Source organism: Pristiophorus japonicus, chromosome 14 (genome assembly GCF_044704955.1).
Source record: "Pristiophorus japonicus isolate sPriJap1 chromosome 14, sPriJap1.hap1, whole genome shotgun sequence".
NCBI lineage: Eukaryota > Metazoa > Chordata > Chondrichthyes > Pristiophoridae > Pristiophorus > Pristiophorus japonicus.
The window spans coordinates 173,598,104-173,624,267 of record NC_091990.1 but is presented as its reverse complement, the minus strand read 5'-3'; the positions used below and the strand labels follow the sequence as shown (position 1 = coordinate 173,624,267).

Here is a 26,164-nt window from a genome sequence, read left to right as displayed (position 1 = left end):
TCAGAGAAGAAATTTCTCCTCATCTCTGTTTTAAATGGGCGGCCCCTTATTCTAAGATCATGCTGTCTAGTTCTACTATCCCGTCAGTGGAAACATCCTCTCTGCATCCACCTTGTCAAGCCCCCTCATAATCTTATACGTTTCGATAAGATCATCTCTCATTCTTCTGAATTCCAATGAGTAGAGGCCCAAACTACTCAACCTTTCCTCATAAGTCAACCCCCTCATCCCCGGAATCAACCTAGTGAACCTTCTCTGAACTGCCTCCAAAGCAAGTATATCCTTTCGTAAATATGGAAACCAAAACTGCATGCAGTATTCCAAGTGTGGCCTCACCAATACCTTATACAGCTGTAGCAAGACTTGCTTGCTTTTATACTCCATACCCTTTGCAATAAAGGCCAAGATACCATTGGCCTTCCTGATCACTTGCTGTACCCGCATACTATCCTTTTGTGTTTCATGCACAAGTACCCCCAGGTCCTGCTGTACTGTGGCACTTTGCAATCTTTCTCCATTTAAATAATAACTTGCACTTCGATTTTTTGTTTCCAACATTATACTCCATCTGCCAAATTTCTGCCCACTCACTTAGCCTGTCTATGTCCTTTTGCAGATTTTGTGGGTAGGATTTGTGGCTAGATTCACTAGATGGTGTGCAAAATACCAGGGTTTTCTATCACACTCAACATAAGTGTGAATCATTGATTCAAGTGAGTTATAACAGAAAGGTATCATAGGTACTTCAAAGTATGTATCGACTTCAATGCCAGTGCTGGTAATATGAATTCCCAGATGGTGTGGAGGTGGAGTTTAATTACTTTATTAATTTTCCAAAGACATAAGTCATTCTGTAGATGAGAAGGCAGGAAATTTGCCTGCTACTAGGCTTCAAACATTGGTGCTCACGAGCCGACCACAAAGGCATAGAGACTCAACTCAGATTGTGCGATATTAATGTACGAATACTTAGCATGGTCATGCGAAATTCCACTGCCTGGTGTTTTAGCACTCCCATTAAAATAATTGGCAAAGAAGTGTCATATAAACATGCAACTCTACCTCATTAGAACTGAGAAAAGTGAAGCCCATTGTTGTCCTCCATTTCTGAATAACTTTAATGATACCACAGGAGGTTGACTTCTGAGTTGCTTTTGAATTACTCTACAATCTAGTGGGCAAGTTTTAACTAGGTAAAACTAGCTTTCCCCATTTTACAGTCATCTGTTCAATAATAATCCCTTAAGTTGTCTGATCTTCTCCGTCATATGGAGGGGATATTACAAACATACAGAAAGCTGTGATTGAACATCACAATGCACAGTGCAGTTAATGAGGTCTCCCTGTTCCCTGTGGTGATGTACCAGATCCATTTTGGCATGTTACTTGTGTGGAATTATGGATGCAAATCCAAGCAACCAAACTAATGTGTTCCTTCCATCTTTACTCCAAACCAACTAACAATCTGGAAACCTAATTTTGGGAAATGCACTGCCTGGCGTGATACCAGGAAGGTCACAGATTTGAATCCCAGTCTGTGCTAAGTTAGCTGATCTGAAGCGGGGAGGCTTTCTTTAGTGTCTGTGGACTGGGGATACAAAAATAAAAGTGCCTGGGGTTCCTGCTGTCCGCCTACTGACCCTTGCTGGAAATGCGCATGCATTGGTGTCAGATGACAGCAGAATCAGTTTCCCCATAAGTAAATGAATGGTGCCTTTAAGGGGAAGCCAGATGAAGACATGAGGGAGAAAGGATTTTAAGGTTATGCTGATAGGATTAGATAAAGAGGGGTAGGAGGAAGTTTGTGTGGAGCATAAACACTGGCATGGACCAGTTGGACTGAGTGGCCTGTTTCTGTGCCGTACATTCGATGTGATTTTATGTAATCAATAGTCTGCTGACATTTGATGTTTCAGTTTGCACATGAAGAATGGCAACGAGTGCGAGTCAATGGGTTCAGTAGAAGAAGGGGGAACATTGAGAGGTGACTAGCTTCAGGACATGTTGCATGGAGTTTTAATGTGTGATCCAAGTTTAGGTTCAAAGCAGGATGTCTTGGGATTCATAATCTCACTGTATGGATGCAATGAGCAAAGGCCAAAACCATCCCGGCAAAGAGGGAATGTCGGAGGGGAGGTCATACCTGTGGCTTCCGCCCTCTAGGCCACAGTACGTGCCTGGTCTGTGAGAACCTTAGGCTTCTATTTTTCATTATTACTGTAGTTTAGATTTGAATGGCTTGGCAGATATTCGACTCAGATGGAACTTACCATTTGCATCCAATTTTACTAGGGGGGCTTGTTAGCATCATTACAGATGCAGATTAGGATGAACATGGGGGGGTGCACTTGTGGGAGGACTGGAGCATTGTGTTTTAAGTAAAATTTAAAGGGGATGTGGTCCATTAAAGGTGTGTACAAACGAATGTCAACAATTCTGCAAGCCTTTGGAAAGCCTCAAAGGGCAACTTAATGCATTATACACTTTTCCCAAGGAAGAAGGGGGCGGAGAACAGAAGAGAAACAGAGATAAATGAAGGGAAAGAAATCCAAAATTATAGACATGTGTGTACAGTGACGGGACAGAGTACCCAGTGCTCGACCCTCTGGCTAGTGTCTGGTAAAGTCAGGATGGTGCTGTATGTGGTGGTTGTGAGGATGGTAGTCCTCTGTGCCACTTCACTGAACCAACTATCTACCTGCAAGGAGCCGGAAGCACATTTTAGGCCACGGCTACCATTAAGATTACTTGTTGTGCTAGTGCTATGTTGCATGGTTACTTTAAAGTGAATTGTTCTTGGGATGTGGGAGATGCTGGCAAGCGTGCATTTGTTGCCCATTCCTAGAGATGGTGCCTGTTACGTTCAGAATAACTCCACAAGACTGTATACTGTAAGCCCAAACTGTTATGATCTTGGTCTCTTCAATGTAGCTCCAGAGTAAGGAAGCAGCCTGGTGGACTGCTTTTTACACCTGCTTGCCTGGGGTGTGCAGGTGACCCTTGGGTCTCCCACAGGTGCGCCCCCTGGTGGCAAGTCTAACACACTCGTAAAGTTTACATACATAACAGTGGCGAACCTGCTCCTTGAACTGCTACAGTCCTTGTGGTGATGGTGCTCCCAACATGCTGCGAGCTGGTGCAGGAGGGCGTTGGCAGCGAAGAGTGACGTCGTCAAGGTCCAGGTCGGAGATTGGAGCGTGGGCAGGTACAGCAGGAGCGGCAAGAGACTGTGGAGGGATATGATCGGGGCCCAGGAGAGGCGTGAGTTCGGAGCCAGGGGCCCAGGGGCAGCACGGCCCAGCCCACACTGCGATATGTGTGCGCACTAGGTCCGTGCAGCAGAGCTGGTCTCCAGTCGTCTTGGGTAATCCTTGCCAACTGGACCAAGACCTCGCTCTGTCAAGCCCGTGTGGTGGCTGGTGTGCAACGGCCACTCCACGTTAAAAAAATCAACGCACAGGCATCTTCCACCCTTCAGGATGTAGTTTGGGATGTGGAATATTAGGTCCTTCATTGAAACACCTGCGAACTCATCCTTTTTTGGCGTGGAAGCAAGTCATCCTCGCTTCGAGGGGCCACCTATGATGATGATGATGCTCCCACTATAAGTGGTCGGTATGAAATTCTCAGCGAGTAAAATTTATGTTCGCCAGCAAAGTCACCGGCAACTGCAATAAACGGCCACTGGAAATGGCTGTAACGTTAACCGAGTGAAATTGGTCTGGAGGGGCCCTGGCGATAGATGGAGCAGCACTCACCTTCTGTGCAACGCCATCCTGGTGGCATTGCCGGAGGGGCCCGGGATGAAGTTTCTGTCCAGGTCTGGCGTTGCAGCTTCCCACAGCCTCCGTGAGCGAAGCTATGAAGCGTGCAAGGAATTGTGGGTAACGAAGCAGTCTGAGATTTAAAGGAGCCATGCACACTGAAGCAACACAAAATAAAATGCAGCGAGTCAATACATTTTTCATCCCTTTCTGCCTTTTAAGAGATATTCAATATTTCAAAGACGTTCCAAATGTGAATATTTAACTGTTAAAGTTGAATTACCTCAACAAATGCTTCAACGCTACCACAAATGGCTCAGCAAGCCAGAGAAGGGGCACCCAGAGTCTCGCAGGCAGCACCCTAGCTTTGTGCAGGGGGCCAACACTGCAAGAGCGGCCCTCTACCCACAGGGGCCAGGAGACACTCCAGAAAAACCGATGTGGGAGTACATCACGAAGGTCGTCACTGCCAGCAGTGTCGGCCCACCATGTGGCTCGAGTGCCCAAAGAAGCTTCAAGACCTCAGACCACTGGTCAAGGTCAGTGAATGCATCTTCAAAAGCTGTCTCCTACCCACTGCACCACTCGCCTCACACACTGCTCAATGCACAACCGCCATTCACTCACCTACCAACAACCTGCACCAATCACCAGGCACATCTCCCATTCCTCGCTTCACCTCACCCCCTTGGAGGAGTCCGTTCAGGCCATTCTTGGCAGAGGCATGGTTGAGCCCTTGGCCAGTGACAGGGCTGGAATGTGGGTATCCTCGTATATTATCCTCCTTCTGACATGCACCTCTTGCTTTCCCCGCCTTCTGGTCAGCACAACTCCACCCTTGTGCCTTCCTCATTTCACATACCTAAGAAATGCAACTTGTCCACCCAGCGAGTCAACAAGAAGAAACAGCCTGCCCAGGCAGTGGGATCGCAGGCGAATGATTCCATCCCGGATATCCCCGCCGCAAAGGGGCTGACTGGGATGCATCCTTCCATCTGATTCCTCCTCTTCTGCGTCTTCCTCTTCTGTGTCTTCCTCTTCCCTCTGTGAGCGGATGCAGTAAATGTGAAATGACGGCATAAAATGCTGGAAATACTCAGTTGATCAGGCAGCATGTTGACCTGAGATGTGAACTCTTGTTTTTCCCTCCACGGATGTTGCGTGACCTGCTGAGTAATCGCAGCATGTTATGTCTTCTCAAAGGCCTTTATTTATCATCCGAGCCTTGGCAAGTGTCCAGCAGCACTCCCTGCACACTTCAAAACCTTTCACATCTATTGCAGCAAGCCACCACTTCAATAAAATGGAAAAAAAACCAGTCCAAACCCTTAAATTCAAACTTACCTGAATGGTGTGTGTGTGTCCATTTAAGAGCAGCAGATATTGCCAGTGTCAGCCTGCTTGCATGCCAAGTGTGCATATGGCCCAGCGCTGAAATCAGTGCTCAGGTCGAAGTTCTCATTGGTGACGTTACGATTGACGATACCGCTGCCATTTTTTCCGAACTAGCAGCGAAAAGGGGGAGAGGCTTATGGCAGCCATCGAGGAACCCGCCACCAAATAGCCGCTATTTTATTGCCATTTCATGGTGCTCCGGAGTGGCGGTGAGTACATGAATTTCTAGCTGTAAGATTCTGACCCAGTGATAATGAAGGAATGGCAATATATTTCAAAGTCAGGATAGTGTGTGTGACTTGGAGGCCAACTTGGAGGTGATGGCATTCCCACACAGTGCTGCACTCGTTCTTCTTGGTGGTAGAGGCCACAGGGGATGGAGGTGCGGTTGAAGTAACCCCGGTGTGTTACTGCCGTGCGTCCTGCGGCTCTGACATACTGTGCCTTGGAGGGGGGGTTTCGTGTTGAGTCCAGCGGTAGGATGATCAATCAAGCAAACTGCTCTGTTCTGTGTGGTGTCGAGCTTCTTGAATGTTGTTGCAAATGTTACAATTCAGCTTGCGTTTCAGCAACTTTGGCACATTTCTGCTCACGGAGGATTGTCTTGTTGTTTATTCTGTTAATCGTGAAGCACTATCCCAGTTAGAGATGGCAGCTGTCCATTGTATTATTAAATGTCCCTGAGTTGATGGCTGTGAAGTACAGAAGAAGTGGTGCACGTGACATGTGGTGTTATTTTCTCCACATTCCCTTTGGGGAAGTACCTCAATTAATGTAATTCTTCCCATTAATAGGGACAACAATTAAAGATTACACACCATCCTGTTGTCACTAGGGAGACAGATCCATTGCATCCAGTTCAAGAGAATAGACGGGCTTATAGCATATCATTTGTTGGCCACACTGTGACATTCTATTAATGGACGGAATGCGATGCATTAAGACTCCACTGCTAATGGGTACACAGTGATACACAGACATCCTATTAATGGGTCGATTATGATACAATGGCAGCCTGCTGATGGGCCCAGTGTGATACATTGACCTTCTGTTAATGGGCAGGCTCTGATACATTGACATTGTGATAATGGGCATGCTGTGATATACCGAATACCATTAATAGACCCGCTGTAATACATCGACATTCTGTAAATGTGTACACTTCGATCTATTGACAATCTGCTAACACGCATGCTGTGATACACTGGCATCCTGTTAGTAGGCACAAATCTTTTTTAGGCATTATGGCCTAGGAATTAGGCCATTTTTCAGGCGCTACACAGCCTCCTATGTCCCCAAAATGGCGGACAGGAAGTGCATGCGCAGTTCCAACCGGAAGTGCATCGATTGCCATATTGGACAAGGACAAACAAGAGGTGTCCTTTACCCATGCCTAAAGCAGACGTTAGATCCTTTGCATATGCTTGAGATCCCTGCTGCAAGATTGGTTTGACATGAGGCAACCAGCACCATCTCTTTCTTCTCTCGACCCCACATTAGACTACACTTCCAATGGCCACCATTACCGGCCCATCCAGAGATCCCCGACCTCCAGGCTCCCAGGCCCAATCACCCGATCTCCCTCGACCACTCCCCCCCCCCACCTCGGTGTTTTCCCCTGGAGGCCAACACTTACCTATGGGCTGCTGCGACACTAGCAGAAGTCCTAACTTCCACCACTTAGTACCTTGACCGTCTCCCATATCACCAGTCCTATGCGAATGAGATCTGAGCCCCAATATCCAGGCCTCCTCAAACCCTACCATTCGTGTGCAGTGTAAAGCCACTGGATAAAGGCCGAGCTCTGTCGAGCCCGTGTGGTGGCTGGTGTGCAACGGTCACCACACGTTAAAAAAATCCACGCACAGGCATCTTCCACCCCCTCAACTGGAGTTCAGGGCTGGAACATCGAGTCCTTCATTGAAACATCTGCAAACTCATGTGGAAGCAAGTCATCCTCGTTCAAGGGACCGCCTATGATGAAATATCCTAAAAGTAGGGACTCTGAAATTCTAGGCCATTGTGACGCTTCAGCATCCTGTTAAGCAACACATTGATACATTGACATTGCATAATAAGCCATCATCATCATAGGCAGTCTCTCAAAATGAGGATGACTTGTTTCCACGCCAAAAAGGGATGAGTTCACAGGTGTTTCAATGAAGGACCTAAAATTCCAGATCCCGAACTACATCCTGAAGGGTGGATTTTTTTAACGTGTGGTGGCCATTGCACCACACGGGGCTTGACAGAGCGAGGTCTTGGTCCAGTGGCAAGGATTACCCAAGACGACTGGAGACCAGCTCTGCTGCACGGACCTAGTGCGCACGCATATCGCAGTGTGGGCATGCATAATAAGCACGCTGTGATGAATTGGTATTCCAGTAATCAGAGCACTAATATATTGTAATGCATTAACGGGTGCACTGTGATACATTGGAATCCTGCTAATAGGCGTGCTGTAATAAATTTGAATCCTTTCAATGGAACATATGGTAACCTATTACTGATTAATGCTCTATCCCATTCACGGAAACATCAAGCCACAATTACAATCCACAAGTGGGCCATTTTCAGACACAAACATTAATTGAAAGTATAAGTGGATTAATTACACCCATTTACTTCCACTAATTCCAGTGACAGGAGATGAGTGGTAACATTACAGAAGGACCTTCTGGCTGCAGCTGTGGGTTACTGGATGGAAGCATGACCTCAGCATCTGCCCAAAAGATTGACGTCACCCACGCATCTCACAAAACATCTGTCGAAGTGGCTCACATGCTGAGCTCTAATTTTCCAGCATTTTGCTCTCCTCCCCTCTCTCAAAACTCCTCAATGAGCTTCAGTCGGAACTGAGAGCCGAGGGCTCACCCGATTCACAGGTTTTAAACAGGACGTTAAAAGATAATAGAACAATAAATACGCGTCAGTTAAAACATGATTGTGAAAAATGGAGAATCAGGCATAACTGATAACATTGATTATTAGTAACAAACCTATGGTTTGTTGAACACGGTTAGATAAAAGGGGAAGCTCTGGAATGCATCCAATGATTCGATGGGTCAATACATGACCCAGTGTGCTCCTGAGCTGCACAGGTCAGAAGACGCAGGTGTCAGATTTGCCCCTTTGTCATGCCACGTTAGTGCCTCTGGGAGGCGCCAACAGGGCGCAATGACCTTTTCGCCCAGGGACGGGCAGCGGTAGCGCCTCAGGCAAAATTGGCCCTAAGATTTTGGGGGCGATTTTCCAGTAGCGCAGGGCCCCGCACGCCGACCCCTTTATACCCCAGTCGACCCCTTTATATCCCAGTTGACCCCTTTATACCCCAGTCGACCCCTTTATATCCCAGTCGACCCCTTTATACCCCACATCGACCCCTTTGCACACCGCATCGACCCCTTTGTATCACGCATCAACCCCTTTGTATCTCGTGTCGACCCCTTTGTACCCTGCATCAACCCCTTTGTACCCCGCATCAACCCCTTTGTACCCCGCATCAACCCCTTTGTACCCTGCATCAACCCCTTTGTATCCTTCATCATCCCCTTTGTACCCTGCATCAACCCCTTTATACCCCGCATCAACCCCTTTGTACCCCGCGTTGACCCCTTTGTGCCCGTGTCGACCCCTTTGTACCCCGCATCTTCCCCTTTATACCCCACATCAACCCCTTTATACCCCGCATCAACCCCTTTGTACCCCGCGTTGACCCCTTTGTACCCGTGTCGACCCCTTTGTACCCCGCATCAACCCCTTTGTACCCCGCGTTGACCCCTTTGTACCCTGCATCAACCCCTTTGTACCCCGCATCAACCCCTTTATACCCCGCATCAACCCATTTGTACTCCACATCGACCCCTTTGTGACCTGTGTCAGCTTTGCTGGCTGCCATTTCATTTTGTCGGCCGACTGCTCGGTTGGTCCGAGAATGGCGGACCTTGCCTGAACTGGGCCGCCATCATGCAGCCTGACACTCCCTTTTAGGTGCAGTGCCGCCGGGCCAGTCGAGCATGTCCCTGCTGGTCCAGTGGCGGCCACCAAACAGCCTGCCGAGCGCGCAGCGGCCCTCCCCTTTAACTGAAATGGAGGGGCGTTGTAGCACTGGCCTCTTCAACGCGGCGCTGAACTCAGTGCCTGCTGACACCCCCGGGAACACCCCCTCCAATGATGTGCGGCACCTGAGACAGCGCTCTGCCTTGTTTGAGGGGCGCAAAGCCCAATTGCACGCCGGGGGCTGGATTTCTAGCCCGGGCGGTAAAAGTCCAGGGCCCGGAAGGTTACCGCCCCCAAACAGGGCACGGGGCAACTTCGTCCTCATAGATCTCAGTCTGGGCATTGAGAATCCCTCGAATTAGGTGCTGAGGAAGTGCTGCACTGACAGAGATGCCATCCATCAAATTAGATATTAATGAATTCTTGTTCAGGTGATGTTAACAATCCCAAGGCAGAAAAAGGGACTTTGGTTGCTATGTTGGAATACAAAGTTATGTTAGAGCTACATAAAGTTCTGGTTAGATCCCATCTGGAGTTCTGGCACTGCACATCAGGAAGGATATATTGGCCATCATTCAATTGACTGATGGGGTCTGAGAGTAACCATCATCTGACAACAATTTACAGCTAGTATTAGACTGTGAGGTGTTGAGTATAGACTAACAATAACCCAAGGCATAGATCGTAACTTCTAAAATAAGTACAGGCAACTCTCGATTATCCGGGTCCCTGGGGGATTGGGCTATGCCTGGTAAACGATTTCTCCGTTAGAACGAGTTGATATTATAAAGTTAAAACTTCAATGAATAAATACTGTGCAAGGAGCTACAAACAGTAACAAGGCAGTTAAGTATGGACATTACCAGCATGCCTGCAGGTGGCCTTGAGGAGGAGATTGTCTAGCTCTAGAGTTTCGGAGCGCGATGCTTTCCCGGGCCGAAAGGACTCCGACGTCAGTGGCGGCCGCGAGAGACACCGGCTGCAGCTGCGCGCGCACACACGGAATTTCAAATGCCGTTACAACCGTTTCCCGTTCCAGCCGTGTGCGGATAATCGAGAGTTGCCTGTACTCGCAAGCAAGTGCTGTTTTTTTCAATTTGTGTTCTCAAGGCTCCATCCATAACTTGATTGGCAGGGGCACTACCCGGTGTGGATCTGAACCATGTGGATCAGGAAGATCCCAGGTTCGATTCCCAGTATGTGCTGAATTACCTGATCTCAGTTGGGCGGAGAAGGAGATGCTGGAAGGTACAATGTGGGCATCATAACCAAGCCTAAGCTGGCCATCTCTCCGAACTCTTTCACTACTGCACTACACCTGTTTCTCCTCGGTCAAGCACGTTGCTGAAAGCACTGCCATCGATGCTTTCAGTTACCTTACAATTTCTGCATCTGTATTTGGGATCTGTTCCCTTATTTCTTATTTTCTGATATGGCAAAAGTTGGGCCTGCACCACATGTCCGCAGTATTGGCAGCAGCCAGTGAACACTCTAGATATTTGGGGAGGGTATTGCGGGAGTTGGAGGTTCTTTTCCTGCCCCCAGTTTTGAAATAGCAGAAATGCTCTTGCGCTGCTATTAAGAGTTAACGGTGTGACTCGTGCATCGTGGTTATCTTGCACAGCTTCCTTCCTGTGTAGTTCCTTCTCTATTTCTTGGTATTGCACTGGGGCGAGACCTATCTTTGCTTCTCCCATGGCTGAGGATCAGAAATGTTCATCGCGACACTCCTCGTGCAGGTAATACGATCCCTTACCACCTTCGCCAGGAACTCTTTGGACTTTCTGTGTCGTCCAGAGTACCGCTGGTTTAGTGACACAAACCTTATTGCAGTAGATACAGCGCCAGTGCAGAAAGCACTCAGACCACCGTGGGGAGACGGTGTGTGCGCTGAGTTGCACCTCGAGCTTGTCACAAGCATGTGATCTCTTATCTCCCTTACAGCTCGGGGATTCGTGATAACAGCTTTCTGAGCTCAACCACCCAAGAAACAATTGATAATTTGTGCAGCTTGCAGTAGGGTAGAGCTCTCAACAGGGTTGCTGTGCTTAACAAAGTTACTCCTTTACTTATTGCCAGTCTGGTCCGTGCCATCGGGGAACATGGGTGCAACTCGACCCTATAGGAAGAGAATGAGAATTAGAGGACAAGTCACTCCGAGCCCCTCCTGTGTGGATTATAACAGCTGGAATCCTAGGAATGACCTACCTGAGAGCTAAGCGGGTAAATGGTCTGCACTATGTGGTTCGGGGCCCTGCAGACTGAGCGGGGAGCCCAGGTTTGTTCCAAGTCTGTGCTGAATTAGCTGTTCTCAGCTAATACACTGTGCATGTGCTACAATTGATCTTACCATCCCTGAGCTAGATGAGACTCTTGTTGCTAATCACGACCCAGTAGACCCTGCTGGTTCGTGCAGTCATGTGGACAGCATGTGATGGTAGGATTGAGATCAACCATGACTAGCATGCTAACACTCTCTTTAGGTCACACATTAAGAATATCTAGTTGGGTCGGGTACTGGAGGATTGTCAGTACTGATGGAACTGGATGCCAGCATGACTTAGAAAGGAAAAAATTGGAGTGGTTATCTGGAAGATGTCAGTCTTGATTGACAGCACTTGTAGTGAATTGAGGATATCCCTATACTTACCGGTGGTGTGGCAGAGACAGAATATGCCTATTAATACTGCCAATCTAAATTAATACTGTCAATATAAGTTAATACTGTCCATATAAGTCATCCTCGCTTCGAGGGACTGCCTATGATGATATGATAATTCTGTATTTTAGTTTCATTGAACATCAAGGTTATGGACAGTGTTGATGTCGTTTTACTCTTTTATTTGTGTTTTCGATGTTTGGGAGACTCTGGCCAGGACATATTTGTTGTCTATCCCGAGTGTTGCTGAGAATATAATTGTGGGTCTTCTCCTTTAACCGTTGCAGTCCATGTGCTGATGTTCTCACGATAGTGTTAGGGAGGGAGCTCCAAGATTTTGACCTTGATGATGAATAAAAGGGTGATGTATGTCCAAGTCAGGATAGTGCGTGAGTTGGAGGGGACCTTGAAGGTTATGATGTTGGCATGATCTTCCTGTTCATCCTTCTTTGTGGTAGAGGTCTTGAAGTCGGGAAGTGGTGTTGAAGCATGTTTGGCCAGTTGTGGCAGGACATCCTGTAGATAATACCTACTGCAGCCAGTGTGGTGGATATTGAATTCAGTGGCAGAGAAAGCAAACTACTTTATTTCGGATGGTGTCGAGCTTATTGAGTGTTGTTGCAGCTCTGCTCTGCACTCCTCTTGTAGCCATGGTGTTGATATGACAGGTTCAATTAAGCTTCTGATCAACAGTAACTCTCAGGAATTTAATTGTAGGGGAATAGCGATGGTAACATTGCAGGGAATGTGATTGTGGTTTTCTTGTTCGAGACAATACTTACAAAAAAGAGGAAAGGCTTGCATTTATATAGTGCCTTTTGCAACTTCAGGATGTCCCAAAGCACTTTGCAACCGATGAAGTACTTTTGAAGTGTTGTCACTCTTGCAATGTAGGAAACACAGCAGCCAATTTTATACACAGTGAGACCCCACAGTGTCATAATGACCAGATAATCTTTTTTTAGATGTTGGTTGAGGGATATATATTGACCAGGACACTGAGGAGGATACCCCGTGCTCTTCTTTGAAATAATGCCATGGGATTTTTTTACATCCACCTGAGAAGGCAGACGAGATCTCGGCTCAACATCTCATCCGAAAGACGGCACCTCAGACAGTTCAGCACTCCCTTAGTACTGCATTAGATTTTGTGCTGAAATTCTTGGATTGGGACTTCTGAGTGTGCTATCCACTGAGCCACGGCTGACATCTATGTGGCATAAATATCACCTGCTACTTGTCACCCTAAGCCTGCGTGTTTTGCAGGTCCTGTTGTAGGCTGGCATGGGCTGCTTCATTGCTGGAGGGGTTGTGAGAGCAGCTGTTACCCCACTCCTGATATTATAACGGAGGGAATATCATTGATGAAACAGCTGAAGATGGTTGGGCTAAGGATGTTGCACTGAGGAACTCCAGCAGTGATGTTTGGGACTGAAATTATTGGCCTCTGACAACCTTGACCATCTTCCTGTGTGTTAGGTATAACTCCAACCATCGGGGGCTCCCCCCTGCCACCCAGTACTCTGTCAAATGCTGCCTTGATGCCAAGGGGAGTTACTCAGCACTGTTTCCAACTGGTAGGTCCAACGTCAATAAAAATTAATAATGGCCACTTTAGGCAATATCAGTAAATATATGTCATCGAATAGCAGTAATGAACTTGTGGATGTACAGAATATCACTCCAGGGGAATAGTCTAATCCTTCAACTATCTTTTATTCAGGTGGTTAGGGTTGAATTATAATTCACCCCTAACCACCTGAATCATCATAGACAGTCCCTCGAAACGAGGATGACTTGCTGCCACACCAAAAGTGCACTTGGAGATGGTGGGCAGGTACAGCAGGAGCGGCGAGGTCGGGGCGAAGGAGTGGCGAGAGAATATAGAGGGTTGTGACCGGGGCCCGGGAGAGGCGTGAGGTCGGGGCCCAGAAGAGGGCCCAGGGGTAGCACGGGCCAGTCCACAGTGCGATATGTGTGTGCACTAGGTCCGTGCAGCAGAGCAGGTCTCCAGTCGTCCTGGTTAATCCTTGCCACTGGACCAAGACCTGGCTCTGTCAAGCCCGTGTGGTGGCTGGTGTACAACGGCCACCACACGTTAAAAAAATCCACGCACAGGCATCTTCCACCCTTCAAGATGTAGTTTGGGATCCGAAATATTAGGTCCTTCATTGAAACACCTGGGAACCCATCCCTTTTTGGTGTGGAAGCGGATCAACCTCATTTTGATGGACTCCCTATGATGATTCAGGTGATTAGGGTTGAATTATAATCAGCATGGCCATCATTCTTTCAACAGTTATTTAAATGAGCAGTACTTGGAGATGGTGCGATATAAAGGTTAGCGCAATTAAATATTTTAGCTTTGGATGTGGATATTGGTCTCTTTCCACTGGGAGTGCAGTGGAGATACCAGTGACTCAGGAGACGGTTGCTTTGGGTCCTTTCACTGGTCATGTGGTGTGTACTGAAAAGCTCTTTACCTTCCTGTGTGTTTTCATTCACTCACTTTGCTATGTGTACAGGCTCTCAATACCACAAGCCAGCCCGACCACATAACCTGAGAAAGACACAGTTGTGAATCGAATGCCCTTTGCAGGGTTTACGAGTGGTATTTGTATCACATATTGCACTGTGTGTTTCCCAAAGTTGTTTCGGTATCTTTTGTGAATAAAAACTTCTTGCACGATATTTAATTTCTTTATCAATTCATCCTCGAAAACTTTCTTCTCTTCTCTCATGAAGGCTCCAATTCTTTTTGGAATATTATACCATAGAGACTGGCAGTTCTTGGCACCTCACCCTGCAAGCTATTTGACTGTGGAGGGCATCACAGCTGAATTTCCATCGGGTGATGTTCACAGTGGTTTCTTCCAACAGGGCCATTGGGCAATGGTCAAAAGAAGGAAGCTTGACTGCCCCCCCCCTGCCCCCCCACCCCCCCATCCTAGTCCAGAGACATTGAGGCCAATTGTAGCTATCTAACAGCTGCCCTTGAACTCAGGATCTCCTATGTTTGTCTTGGCACTCCAGTGGCAATACCACTATCCACTGGGGAAGCTTGCCCGTGTTTAATTTCTGTTTGTTCCCATAATACTGTAACCAGAGGATCACAGAATTGCTTGTATTCACACTCGCTCTCACTTGCTTTCTCTATCTTCACCCATATTTATAGCACTTGTGCGCAGCTAAAAAATATTAAATATTTCTTTACTCAACATTCTCTCTTCATTGCAATTTATTCAGCAGTGGTATGATAGTTCACCAAACTATGTCCAGAATTGCCTGTGTTAAATAGATATTCCAGCAAATCTCTAAAGTAGCATCTCACTAGAGTTTGGATAGCCTCAACCCACTTTCAGATGCATATTGTCATCAACATCATCATAGGCAGTCCCTTGGAATCGAGGAAGACTTGCTTCCAATCTAAACATGAGTCCTTAGGTGGCTGAACAGTCCAATATGAGAGCCACAGTCCCTGTCACAGGTGGGACAGATAGTCATTGAGGGTAAGGGAGGATGGGACTGGTTTGCCGCACGCTCTTTCCGCTGCCTGCGCTTGATTTCTGCATGCTCTCGGCGATGAGACTCGAGGTGTTCAGCACCCTCCCGGATGCGTTTCCTCCACTTAGGGCGGTTTTTGGCCGGGGACTCCCAGGTGTCGGTGGGGATGTTGCACTTTATCAGGAAGGCTTTGAGGGTATCCTTGTAACATTTCCTCTGCCCACCTTTGGTTTGTTTGCTGTGAAGGAGTTCCGAGTAGAGCGCTTGCTTTGGGAGTCTCGTGTCTGGCGTGTGAACAGTGTGGCCTGCCCAGCGGAGCTGATCGAGGTGTGGTCAGTGCTTCAATGCTGGGGATGTTGGCCTGGTTGAGGACGCTAACGTTGTGTTTCGCCGTTAACTAGCACTGAACAGTCAATCTCACTCAGAGAGGCCACAGATTGGCTGGTGTGGCAACATAGGTAAAGGTATATATCACACTGGTGCCGGAGGGAGCAGACCTCTACTGTCGGGCAGAGAGGGTATTGTTGGTGCTGAGTAAAGGAAGCATTATGATGCTTTTAGCCCATGCTGTACCTGATCTGGATGCTGATACTGAGTGCTCAAAATGTGAGTGTTCTTCAACTTGACGGGTGCATAAATTCACAAAGACTTGTTTGTGATTTGTTTAGTTGAAGAAGTAAATGTTTTAGTAATGGTTCGGAAAAATCATCTTTGTAAGCTTTACCTGAGGATTTACCAAACTCTTATTGCTGGGGGGTGTCGGGGAGGGAAATGATGAACCTCACCTGTATCACCTCCTGAAGACTGTACATCAGATTAGTGGTAATCATTTGTTCATTCCTGCATTCACTTTGTACCGGTACGCAGGAAAATGGTGCAGTATGCTGAAGTTACTTCTATCGAGGCAATGCTGTCAATTAATCTCTGTCTCCTTTGAAAGTCAAACTGTTTTCAATAGAGACAGGGTGGGTCAACTGATTTCATTGCAACTGCGTGTGTCATCATAGGCAGTCCCTCGGAATTGAGGAAGACTTGCTTCCACTCTTAGAATGAGTCCTTAGGTGACGGAACAGTCCAATACGAGAGCCACAGTCCCTGTCACAGGTGGGACAGACAGTCGTTGAGGGTAAGGGAGGGTGGGACTGGTTTGCCGCACGCTCCTTCCGCTGCCTGCGCTTGTTTTCTGCATGCTCTCGGCGATGTGTGTGAGTACATGTGAGTTAATCAGGCCACAGCAACCATTTCCATTCCACTCCTATATATTTTTAACAACACAAACAGATTTTATGACTTCAATAGAAATATAAATATGGAAATGTGTAAAATGGGCTATTTTCAAAAATTCCACCTCTGCCGTGCCGTCCTGCAGGTGCTGATTCATACTGCGCTCCGGTTCCATAGGCTGAGTGCTACTGTAACCCCAAGCTAGCTGTGACTCACCACTTTAACGCCCCGTCCCATCCCCTCCCCGACCTCTCTGTCATTGGCCCTGTGCATGTTTCCAACAAAGCTTAACACAAAACTTCAAGAATCGTATCTCATTGTTCCCATACGCATCCTGCAACTGTCTCGTCTGAATACTGACTTCAGTTGCTTCAGACTTCAGGCTCATTTTCAAACCTGTTTCAGTTTCGCACCTGAACCTCAGGTTTTCCACCACTGCCCCTTTTCCCGTGTTTCCCCAGGCCTCCCACTTTCTTTGCTATATACACACCCTTAAAGTTTCTGTCCTTTATTTGACTGAGATATTGGGCCTGAATTTGCGGTCGGAGGCTTCCCGTGGGCGCATGCCTCTGAACCGCAAGTAAAGTACGAACTTACCTGATGGTCCCGAAGGTTCATAGAAACATATAAAAATAGGTGCAGGAGTAGGCCATTCGGCCCTTCGAGCCTGCACCAACATTCAATATGATTATGGCTGATCAAGCAACTTTAGTACCCCATTCCTGCTTTCTCTCCATACCCCTTGATCCCTTGCGCTCCTGAGCCTCCACGCAATTCGTCATCATATCATTCATAGGCAGTCCCCAGGAATCGAGGAAGACTTGCTTCCACTCTAAAAATGAGTCCTTAGGTGACTGAACAGTCCAATACGAGAGCCACAGTCCCTGTCACAAGTGGGACAGATAGTCGTTGCGGGAAGGGGTGGGTGGGACTGGTTTGCCGCACGCTCTTTCCGCTGCCTGCGCTTGGTTTCTGCACGCTCTCGGCGACGAGACTCGAGGTGCTCAGCGCCCTCCCGGATGCACTTCCTCCACTTAGGGCGCTCTTTGGCTGCACAAAGGCCCACGTGTTCCAGGGGTGCATGCGGTTCGAAAGTGTCCCTGGGATCAGGTGGGCTAGGCCAACCAATCAAAAAGGGAGATCCCTATTATGCTTATGGGGATTCCATTTACATGTGGAATACCCATCAGCATAAATTGGAATCCCCTAAAAAGCACAAATACACACCAGTTAAATAAAAATAAATCATTACATTTTCAAAATTTATTAAAATACAATTAAATTTGAAACAAAAATTTAAATTTTTGAAAAAAACATTTAAACATTTTAAAGGGTCTAAATTAATTTTAAAAGTTTTTTTATCTTTAAATAATTAAAAAAAAATTTAATATTTATTTAAACTCTTGCATTGGTAAAAGAAGGCATTTCACCTGCTTTTCAACCACAAACAACTCTGTGTTGGAATCCTTCCAATCCGGTTTCCGCACCTATCACAGTACCGAAACGGCTCTCATCAAAGTCACAAATGACATCCTTTGTGACAGTGATAAAGGAAAATTATCCCTCCTCGTCCTTCCTGACTTGGCTGCAGTTTTTGACACGCCATGAGGAGGTGTCAGCTGTGGCTCAGTGGGTAGCACACTCGCCTTGGAGTCAGAAGGTTGTGGGTTCAAATCCCTCTCCAGAGACCTGAGCACTCAAATCTAAGCTGACACTCCCAGTGCAGTGCTGAGGGAACACTGCACTGTCGGAGGTGCCGTCTTTCGGATGAGACGTTAAACCGAGGCCTCATTTGTTCTCTCAGATGGTATGTAAAAGATCCCATGGCAACATTTCGAAGAAGAGCAGGGGAGTTATCCCCGGTGTCCTGGCCAATATCTATCCCTCAATAAACATGACTAAAACAGTTTATCTGGTCATTATCACATTGCTGTTTGTGGGAGCTTTCTTTGCGCAAATTGGCTGCCACGTTTCCCACTTTATAACAGTCACTACACTTCAAAAATATTTCATTGGTGTAAAGCACTTTGACACATCCAGTGGTTGTGAAAGGCGCTATAGAAATGCAAGTCTTTCTTTCCATCCTCCTCCAACGCCTCTCCACCATCTTCCAGCTGGGTGGGACTGCACTCACCTGGTTCCATTCTTATCTATCTAATCGTAGCCAGAGAATCTCCTGCTCCCACATCGTTACCTCTGGTGTCCCCTAAGGATTTATCCTTGGCCTCCTCCTATTTCTCATCGAAATGTTGCCCCTTGGTGACATCCGAAAACACAGCGTCAGTTTCCACATGTACGCTGATGACACACAGCTCTACCTCACTACCACTTCTCTCAACCCCTCCACAATCTCTAAATTGTTCGACTGCTTATCCGATATCCAGTGAGCAGAAATGTTTTCCAATTAAATATTGGGAAGACCGATAGCCGTTATTTTCGGTCCCCGCCACAAACTCTGTTCCCTAGCCACTGACTCCATCCCTCTCCCCAACTCCTGTCTGAGTCTAAACCAGACGGCTCGCAACCTTGGTGTCAAATTTGACCCTGAAATGAGCTTTCGTCCACATATCCACAGCATAACTAAGACCGCCTATTTCCACCTCCGTAACATCGCCCGTCTCCACCCTTGCCTCAGCTCATCCGCTGCTAAAGCCCTCATCCATGCCTTTGTTACCTCTAGACTTGACTATTCCAACGCACTCCTGGCTGGCCTCCCACCTTCTACCCTAAGTAAACTAGAGGTCATCCAAAACACGACTGCTAACTCGCACCAAGTCCCGCTCACCCATCACCCCTGTGCTCGCTGACCTACATTTGCTCCCAGTTAAGCAATGCCTCGATTTCAAAATGATCATCCTTGTTTTTAAATCCCTCCACGGCCTCACCCCTCCCTATCCCTGTAATCACATTCACCCCTCGATCCCCTCCTGAGATATCTGCGCTCCTCTAATTCTGCCCTCTTGAGCATCCCTGATTCTAATCGTTCAACCATTGGTGGCCGTGCCTTCAGCTGCCTGGGCCCTAAGCTCTGGAATTCCCTCCCTAAACCTCTCCGCCGCTCTACCTCTCTTTCCTCCTTTAAGACGCTTCTTAAAACCTACCTCTTTGACCAAGCTTTTGGTCACCCGCGCTAATTTCTCCTTATGTGCCTTGGTATCAAAATTTCTGTCTCATAATACTTCTGTGAAGCGTCTTGGGACGGTTCACTGTGTTAAAGGCGCTATATAACTACAAATTGTTGTTGTTTACCCGGCATAAGAGTTTCATGGGCATCGCTGGGCAGTAGTTGGGCCCAACTCTCCACTTCCCATTTCGCAGGGAGGCGGAGAATCTGTCAAGCTGAAACTTGACAGATCGCAAGTTCTGGGTTTTCCCGCCCACGCATCGCACGCAGTAGCCCGGAACTTGCGTTTCATTTACAGTCGAGTACGCACCCGTACGCGCTCATAGTCCCCGGAAAATCCGGGCCAATATATATTTTGCTTCCCTTTATTCTGATTGTATTAATTGTGTTGTCTGCACGTTATGTTTCAGTTCTGTGAACGACAGCATTTTCTGCTTTTATAGAGAATGTACAGCACAGAAACAGGCCATTCGGCCCATCTGGTCCGTGCTTGTGTTATTGCCCTACACGAGCCTCCTCCCACCCCTCTTCATCTCACCCTATCAGCAATGCTCTCTTTAAGCTGCGCAGTCGGGCAGTGGTCCAGGGATCCCGCACAACTGGCTTGCCGGCTTTTCAATGCAGAAACCATGCATGTGTGGTAATTCCAATGGCCAGGACAGCCCCTTAAAGGGACCGCACGGCACCAGAAAACATCAGAGGGAACATTGTGTACAGTTTTGGTCTCCTAATCTGAGGAAGGACATTCTTGCTATTGAGGGAGTGCAGCGAAGGTTCACCAGACTGATTCCCGGAATTGCAGGACTGACATATGAAGAAAGACTGGATCGACTAGGCTTATATTCATTGGAACTTAGAAGAATGAGAGGGGATCTCATAGAAACGTATAAAATTCTGACGGGATTGGACAGGGTAGATGCAGGAAGAATGTTCTCGATGTTGGGGAAGTCCAGAACCAGGGGTCACAGTCTAAGGATAAGGGGTAAGCCATTTAGGACCGAGATGAGGAGAAACTTCTTCACTCAGAGAATTGTGAACCTGTGGAATTCTCTACCACAGAGAGTTGTTGAGGCCAGTTCATTAGATATTTTAAAAGGGAGTTAGATATGGCCCTTACTGCTAAAGGGATTAAGGGGTATGGAGAGAAAGCAGGAATGGGGTACTGAAGTTGCATGACCAGCCATGATCATATTGAATGGTGGTGTCGGCTCGAAGGGCCGAATGGCCTGCTCCTGCACCTATTTTCTATATTACCTATCAACATAGATTTCTATTCCTGTTTCCCTCGTAAACGACTCGCCCCAACTACCCCTTATGGTAGTGAGTTCCACATTCTTACCGCTCTCTGGGTTTCAGTGTCAATGAATGTCTGCAGCTCATTCTATCACGGTGAATAGGAATCACAACCAAGCTTGACCTGCTGCTCACCTTATTCTGCAAAGTTCACTGCTTCCTGCTGCCTCGGCTAATTAAGCACAAACTGGGGATCGTACCTGGGTCTTCCTAATCTATATGGTTCCATCTAAGGATAAGGGGTAAGCCATTTAGGACCGAGATGAGGAGAAACTTCGTCATCCAGAGAGTTGTGAACCTGTGGAATTCTCTACCACAGAAAGTTGTTGAGGTCAGTTCGTTAGATATATTCAAAAGGTATTCAGATGTGGCCCTTACGGCTAAAGGGATCAGCGGGTATGGAGAGAAAGCAGGAATGGGGTACTGAAGTTGCATGATCAGCCATGATCATATTGAATGGCGGTGCAGGCTCGATGGGCCGAATGGCCTACTCCCGCACCTATTTTCTATGTTTTCTATGTGTCGTGCTGGGCCATTGGCAAACGAGGTTCCGAGGGAGCACAGATGGAGGCTTTCTAATTTTGAGCAACAACAATAACAATGAGACAAGAACTAGAGGGCATGATCTTAGAATAAGGGGCCGTCCATTTAAAACTGAGATGAGGAGAAATTTCTTCTCTCAGAGGGTTGTAAATCTGTGAAATTCACTGCCTCAGAGAGCTGTGGAAGCCGGGACATTGAATAAATTTAAGACAGAGATAGACAGTTTCTTAAACGATAAAGGATTAAGGGGTTATGGGGAGCGGGCAGGGAAGTGGAGCTGAGTCTATGATCGGATCAGCCATGATCGTATTAAATGTCGGAGCAGGCTCGAGGGTCCGTATGGCCTACTCCTGCTCCTATTTCTTATGTTCTTATGTTCTTATGAATTGATAAAGAAATTAAATATCGTGCAAGAAGTTCTTATTCACAAAACACACCGAAACAACTTTGGGAAACACAGTGCAGTATGTGATACAAATACCGCTCCTGAACCCTGCAAAGGGTAGTCGGCCGTATGGCCTTCTCCTGCTCCTATTTCTTATGTTCTTATGTTGTGATGAGCTCCTCTTGATCAGCAACTGTTGATAAATATTGGTTCTCCTTTTTTCTCCCCAAATCCCCACCCCAATTCCAGCGAGTTTCCCGAAACAGATGAGGATGGGGAGCTTACCCGCCTGGAAGCCGAACAGAAGCTGGAACAGATCCGCCGGAGTCTCGATGAGAAGGAGAACCAGGAGTACGAGCGCCTGCGGCAGCAGGGTCATGATGCCGAGCTCGAGCTGGAGGAACTGAAGAAGAAGAGGGAGGACCGGCGCAAGCTGCGGGAGGAGGAAGATCTCCGTCGGCAGCAGCAGGAGCAGGAGCTGCAGGCCAGAGAGGAGGTGGGCAGGCTTAGCCACAACTTCTAGCCTTTAAACATGAGATCTTGGGGGCATCGCCAATGGTTCGGAGTCACCAACTCTGACCCATAAAGTCCAGGGAAATGCGAAGGCTTGATCCCCCCATTTGTGTTGATCAGCTGTTCTCTGCTACGTAGGTGAGCTACAACTGGCTTTGGTACTTTTAGAGAAGGGAAAGTTGCCCATGGCCCCTCCTTCTAATCATTATAGAGTTACCTCTATTGGAAGTCCACATGTGTGGACAGGATCTGACTCAGCTGAGTTAACTTTCACAGACAGTAGTTACCGACACACTCACAGGGCTTAAAAATGGACTTGCATTTATATAGCACCTTTCACGACTACCAGACGTCTCAAAGTGCTTTACAGCCAATGAAGTACTTTTAAAGTGGAGTCGCTGTTGTAATGTAGGAAATGCAATTTGCGCACAGCAAACCCCTACAAACAGCAATGTGATAATGACCAGATTATTTGTTTTTTTGATTGAGGGATAAATATTGACCAGGTCACTGAAGTTAATTCCTCTGCTCGTCTTCAAAAATAGTGCCATGAGATCTTTTACGTACAACTGAGAGAACAGACGGGGCCTCGATTTAACGTCTCATCCAAAAGGACTGAACTGAAGCATCAGCCTAGATTTTTGTGCTCAAGCCCCTGGAGTGAGACTTGAAACCACAACTTTTTGACTCAGGGCCAAGAGTGCTGCCCACTGAACCACAGCTGACACTGACTTAGTCTAGATGTGGAAAGTATCTGGCCCCTGTGAGATTGTGTTGCAGTAACACCTTCAGATACTGCCTTGGATCTTTCACATTCACACAAACCCGCTCAGTTTAATGTCTCACCTGAAAGATAGCAAGCCCAGCAATGCAACTCGCCCTCAGTACTGCGTTGAGGTATGTGCTACGTCCTACAGTAAAGCTGGAACCCACAATATTTTGACTGAGAGTGAGGTGAGAGCGTTACCAATGGTCCCAAGTTCACACTGTCAAAATAGGCCAGTAAAACTGTTTTTTCTTGTTTTCTGTCTTTCCTTTTGGTATTTTTGAAGTGTAATGTGCAAAGTGTGATAAACATGGGCTTGACATAAGACTTTATATATATATATATATATATATTAGTGGATCTCCCAGGTGTTTTATAATGACAACATTATACCACAAACTATTATTCTGCTGCTATTTTGGAGCTGTCCCTTTGAGGCCAGAAGGTCTAATTGCTATGAACAAACACAGCCTGTGATCACTCAAAGCTTCATTGTTGTTTGGTCAGGGTACTTTGCAAAACCAGTCAGTGGGAGTTCGAGTGAAGCCAGAACAAATGATCTGTTGGGAACCCCTGCACTGAGATGCCCAGTGAGCTGATAATCCGGAACATGAGATATGAGCACAGAGCATCTCCCTCCTGCCTCTTTTAAATGGCACAGATGGGTCTGTCTCTAGTATAAGCACAGAAAAAACTCCGGCAAAGCCCCAGCAATCCCAGTGTAATGTAAAATGTTGGGAGACCCAATACAATGGAACGACACAGCATCAACCTCACTCCCCTCTTATATCCAGTTAGAATACATTTGACTATGATTACGTGTGATTGTGAAATACTACAAAAAGTCATCGCAGGAAGTGTTACAAATGAGTGTCAAAGGCAGTGTGATGGTGCGCACAATATGGATTATAATATTTGATAAATGATAGACAGACAAATAGATAAAATAGAAATCGACACTTTTTTCCTCATGTGATTAAAATTGTATTTTTCGAGGTGTCAGCAATGTAATACTAACATTGAAAGTCATGTTACGTGGAAGATTCAATATAAGTAAATTGTGTCCTCATGCAGGAAGAGAAAAGGAGAATGAGAGAAGAGAGAGAAAAAAGAAGGATGGAGGCAGCAGAGAAGCGTCAGAAAGTGCTTAGTATTTCAGGTAGTGAAATGGATGATCCATTTCTTCCTCTCAGTCCCAGAAGCCCAACCTTTAAGGTAAGAATTCCTGATGGACAATGAAGTATTATGTTGTGTGTTTTATTTTGTTTTGGCACTGCTTGGGTAAAGTCAGAGGTATACAGTGCTTATGCTATGATACAACACCCTAAGGCGAATACGCAGGAGACATGACACCACAGCAACACGGCATTAAAACGGTGATGCATTTGGATAAGTTACACAGATCAGAGGTGGAATTCTGTGTCATTCTAGGCACATGCTTCCACTATACTCACACTAACAATATAGTAACATGGAGTTCATTCACACTGTGATTGTCACTCTAGGATTGAATGAATACTTTTGTTCGCTCCGTTAAGATATTTGCAGTCTAAATGGTGCTCTGGCCCATCTGGAGTCTTGCTCAGTCTATGGGATGACTTTATGGTGTACCGGCTAAGATGGTTCACTAACCTTCTTCACAATTGAACTGATTGGGTAATATTCCCTCAACGTCTATCTGTGTCTCCAGATTAATTTAATTCCTAAAGTCACATTGATCAGTTGGTGAAGCAAGCTTGTGTTAGGTGCTCTGTATCGAGTCATTGCAGCCCAGTGCCATAAACCTTTGAATGTATGTGAAGCCTCAGCACTGGCAAAGAACAGAAACAGGGTCATTTCAGTGTTCATGAAAAGAGTGCTGATTTGGCATTATCTTTCACTGCAGTTTGTAATCCAAAATGGATTCCAGGATAAAGCCTCAAGTATAAACTCGTGCGGAATTAACATTTTGGTGTACGACTCACCTAAAAATAGATAAAGACGAGGTACTTAAAAGATTGGCAGTCCCCAAAGAAGAAAAATCACCCTGGGGTGCATCCTCAGTTACTGAGGGAAGTATGGATGGAAATCTTCCAGTCCTCATTAGATATGGTGGGGGTGCCAGAGAACTGCAGGATTGCAAGTGTTACGCCCATATTTAATCTAATGTTGGTGATGGGGAAACCGTAAGACAATAATTCAGGACAAAATTCATTGGCATTTGGAAAAGAATGGATTAATAAATGAAAGTCAGCATGGATTTGTTAAACGCAAATCATGTTTAATTAACTTGATTGAGTTCTTTGATGAAGTAATGGAGAGGATTTATGAGGGTAGTGTGGTTGATGTTGTGTATATGGACGTTCCACAGGCGTTTGCCAAAGTACCACAGAATAGACTTGTTCGCAAAATTAGAGCCCATAGGATTAATGGGGCAGTGGCAGCATGAATATAAAATTGTTTAAGAGACAGAAAGCAGACAGTAGTGGTAATGGTCGTTTTTCAGACTGGAGGGAAGTATGCATTGGTGTACCCCAGGGTTGGTGCTGGGACCACTCCTCTTTTTGATATATATTAATGACCTGCACTTGGATAAAAAAGGGCATAATTTAAAAGTTTGCAGATGACACAAAACATGGAAATGTAGTAAACAATGTGGAGGATAGTAATGCACTTCAGGAAGACCATAGACAGACTGGTGACATGGGCAGACACATGGCAGATGAAATTTATTTGCAGAGAACTATGAAATGAGACAATTTGGTCAGAATAATGAAGAGAGGCAATATAAACTAAATGATACAATTTTAATGGGGGTGCAGGAAGAGAGGGACCTGGGGGTATATGTGTACAAACCTTTCAAGGTGGCAGGGCAGGTTGAGAAGTCCATTTTTTAAAAGAAAGTATTTGAGTTCTTTGGCTTTGTTACTTGAGGCAAAGAGTACAAAAGCAAGCAAGTTATGCTATACCTTGATCCTTTATAAAACACTGGCAAGGCCTCAGCTGAGTATTGGGT

General features: G+C 46.5%; 1 protein-coding gene across 2 annotated transcripts in view; it reads left to right on the top strand.

Moving 5' to 3' along the window:
* The window catches only part of lsp1a (lymphocyte specific protein 1 a), a 197,957-nt gene that overhangs the window by 98,989 nt on the left and 72,804 nt on the right, over positions 1 to 26,164 (top strand). For both annotated transcript variants that reach the window (XM_070899864.1, XM_070899865.1), the window contains 2 exons: positions 22,140 to 22,386; positions 24,244 to 24,384. In XM_070899864.1, the coding sequence (XP_070755965.1) occupies positions 22,140 to 22,386; positions 24,244 to 24,384 (388 nt within the window). The remainder of the gene's footprint in view (positions 1 to 22,139; positions 22,387 to 24,243; positions 24,385 to 26,164) is intronic.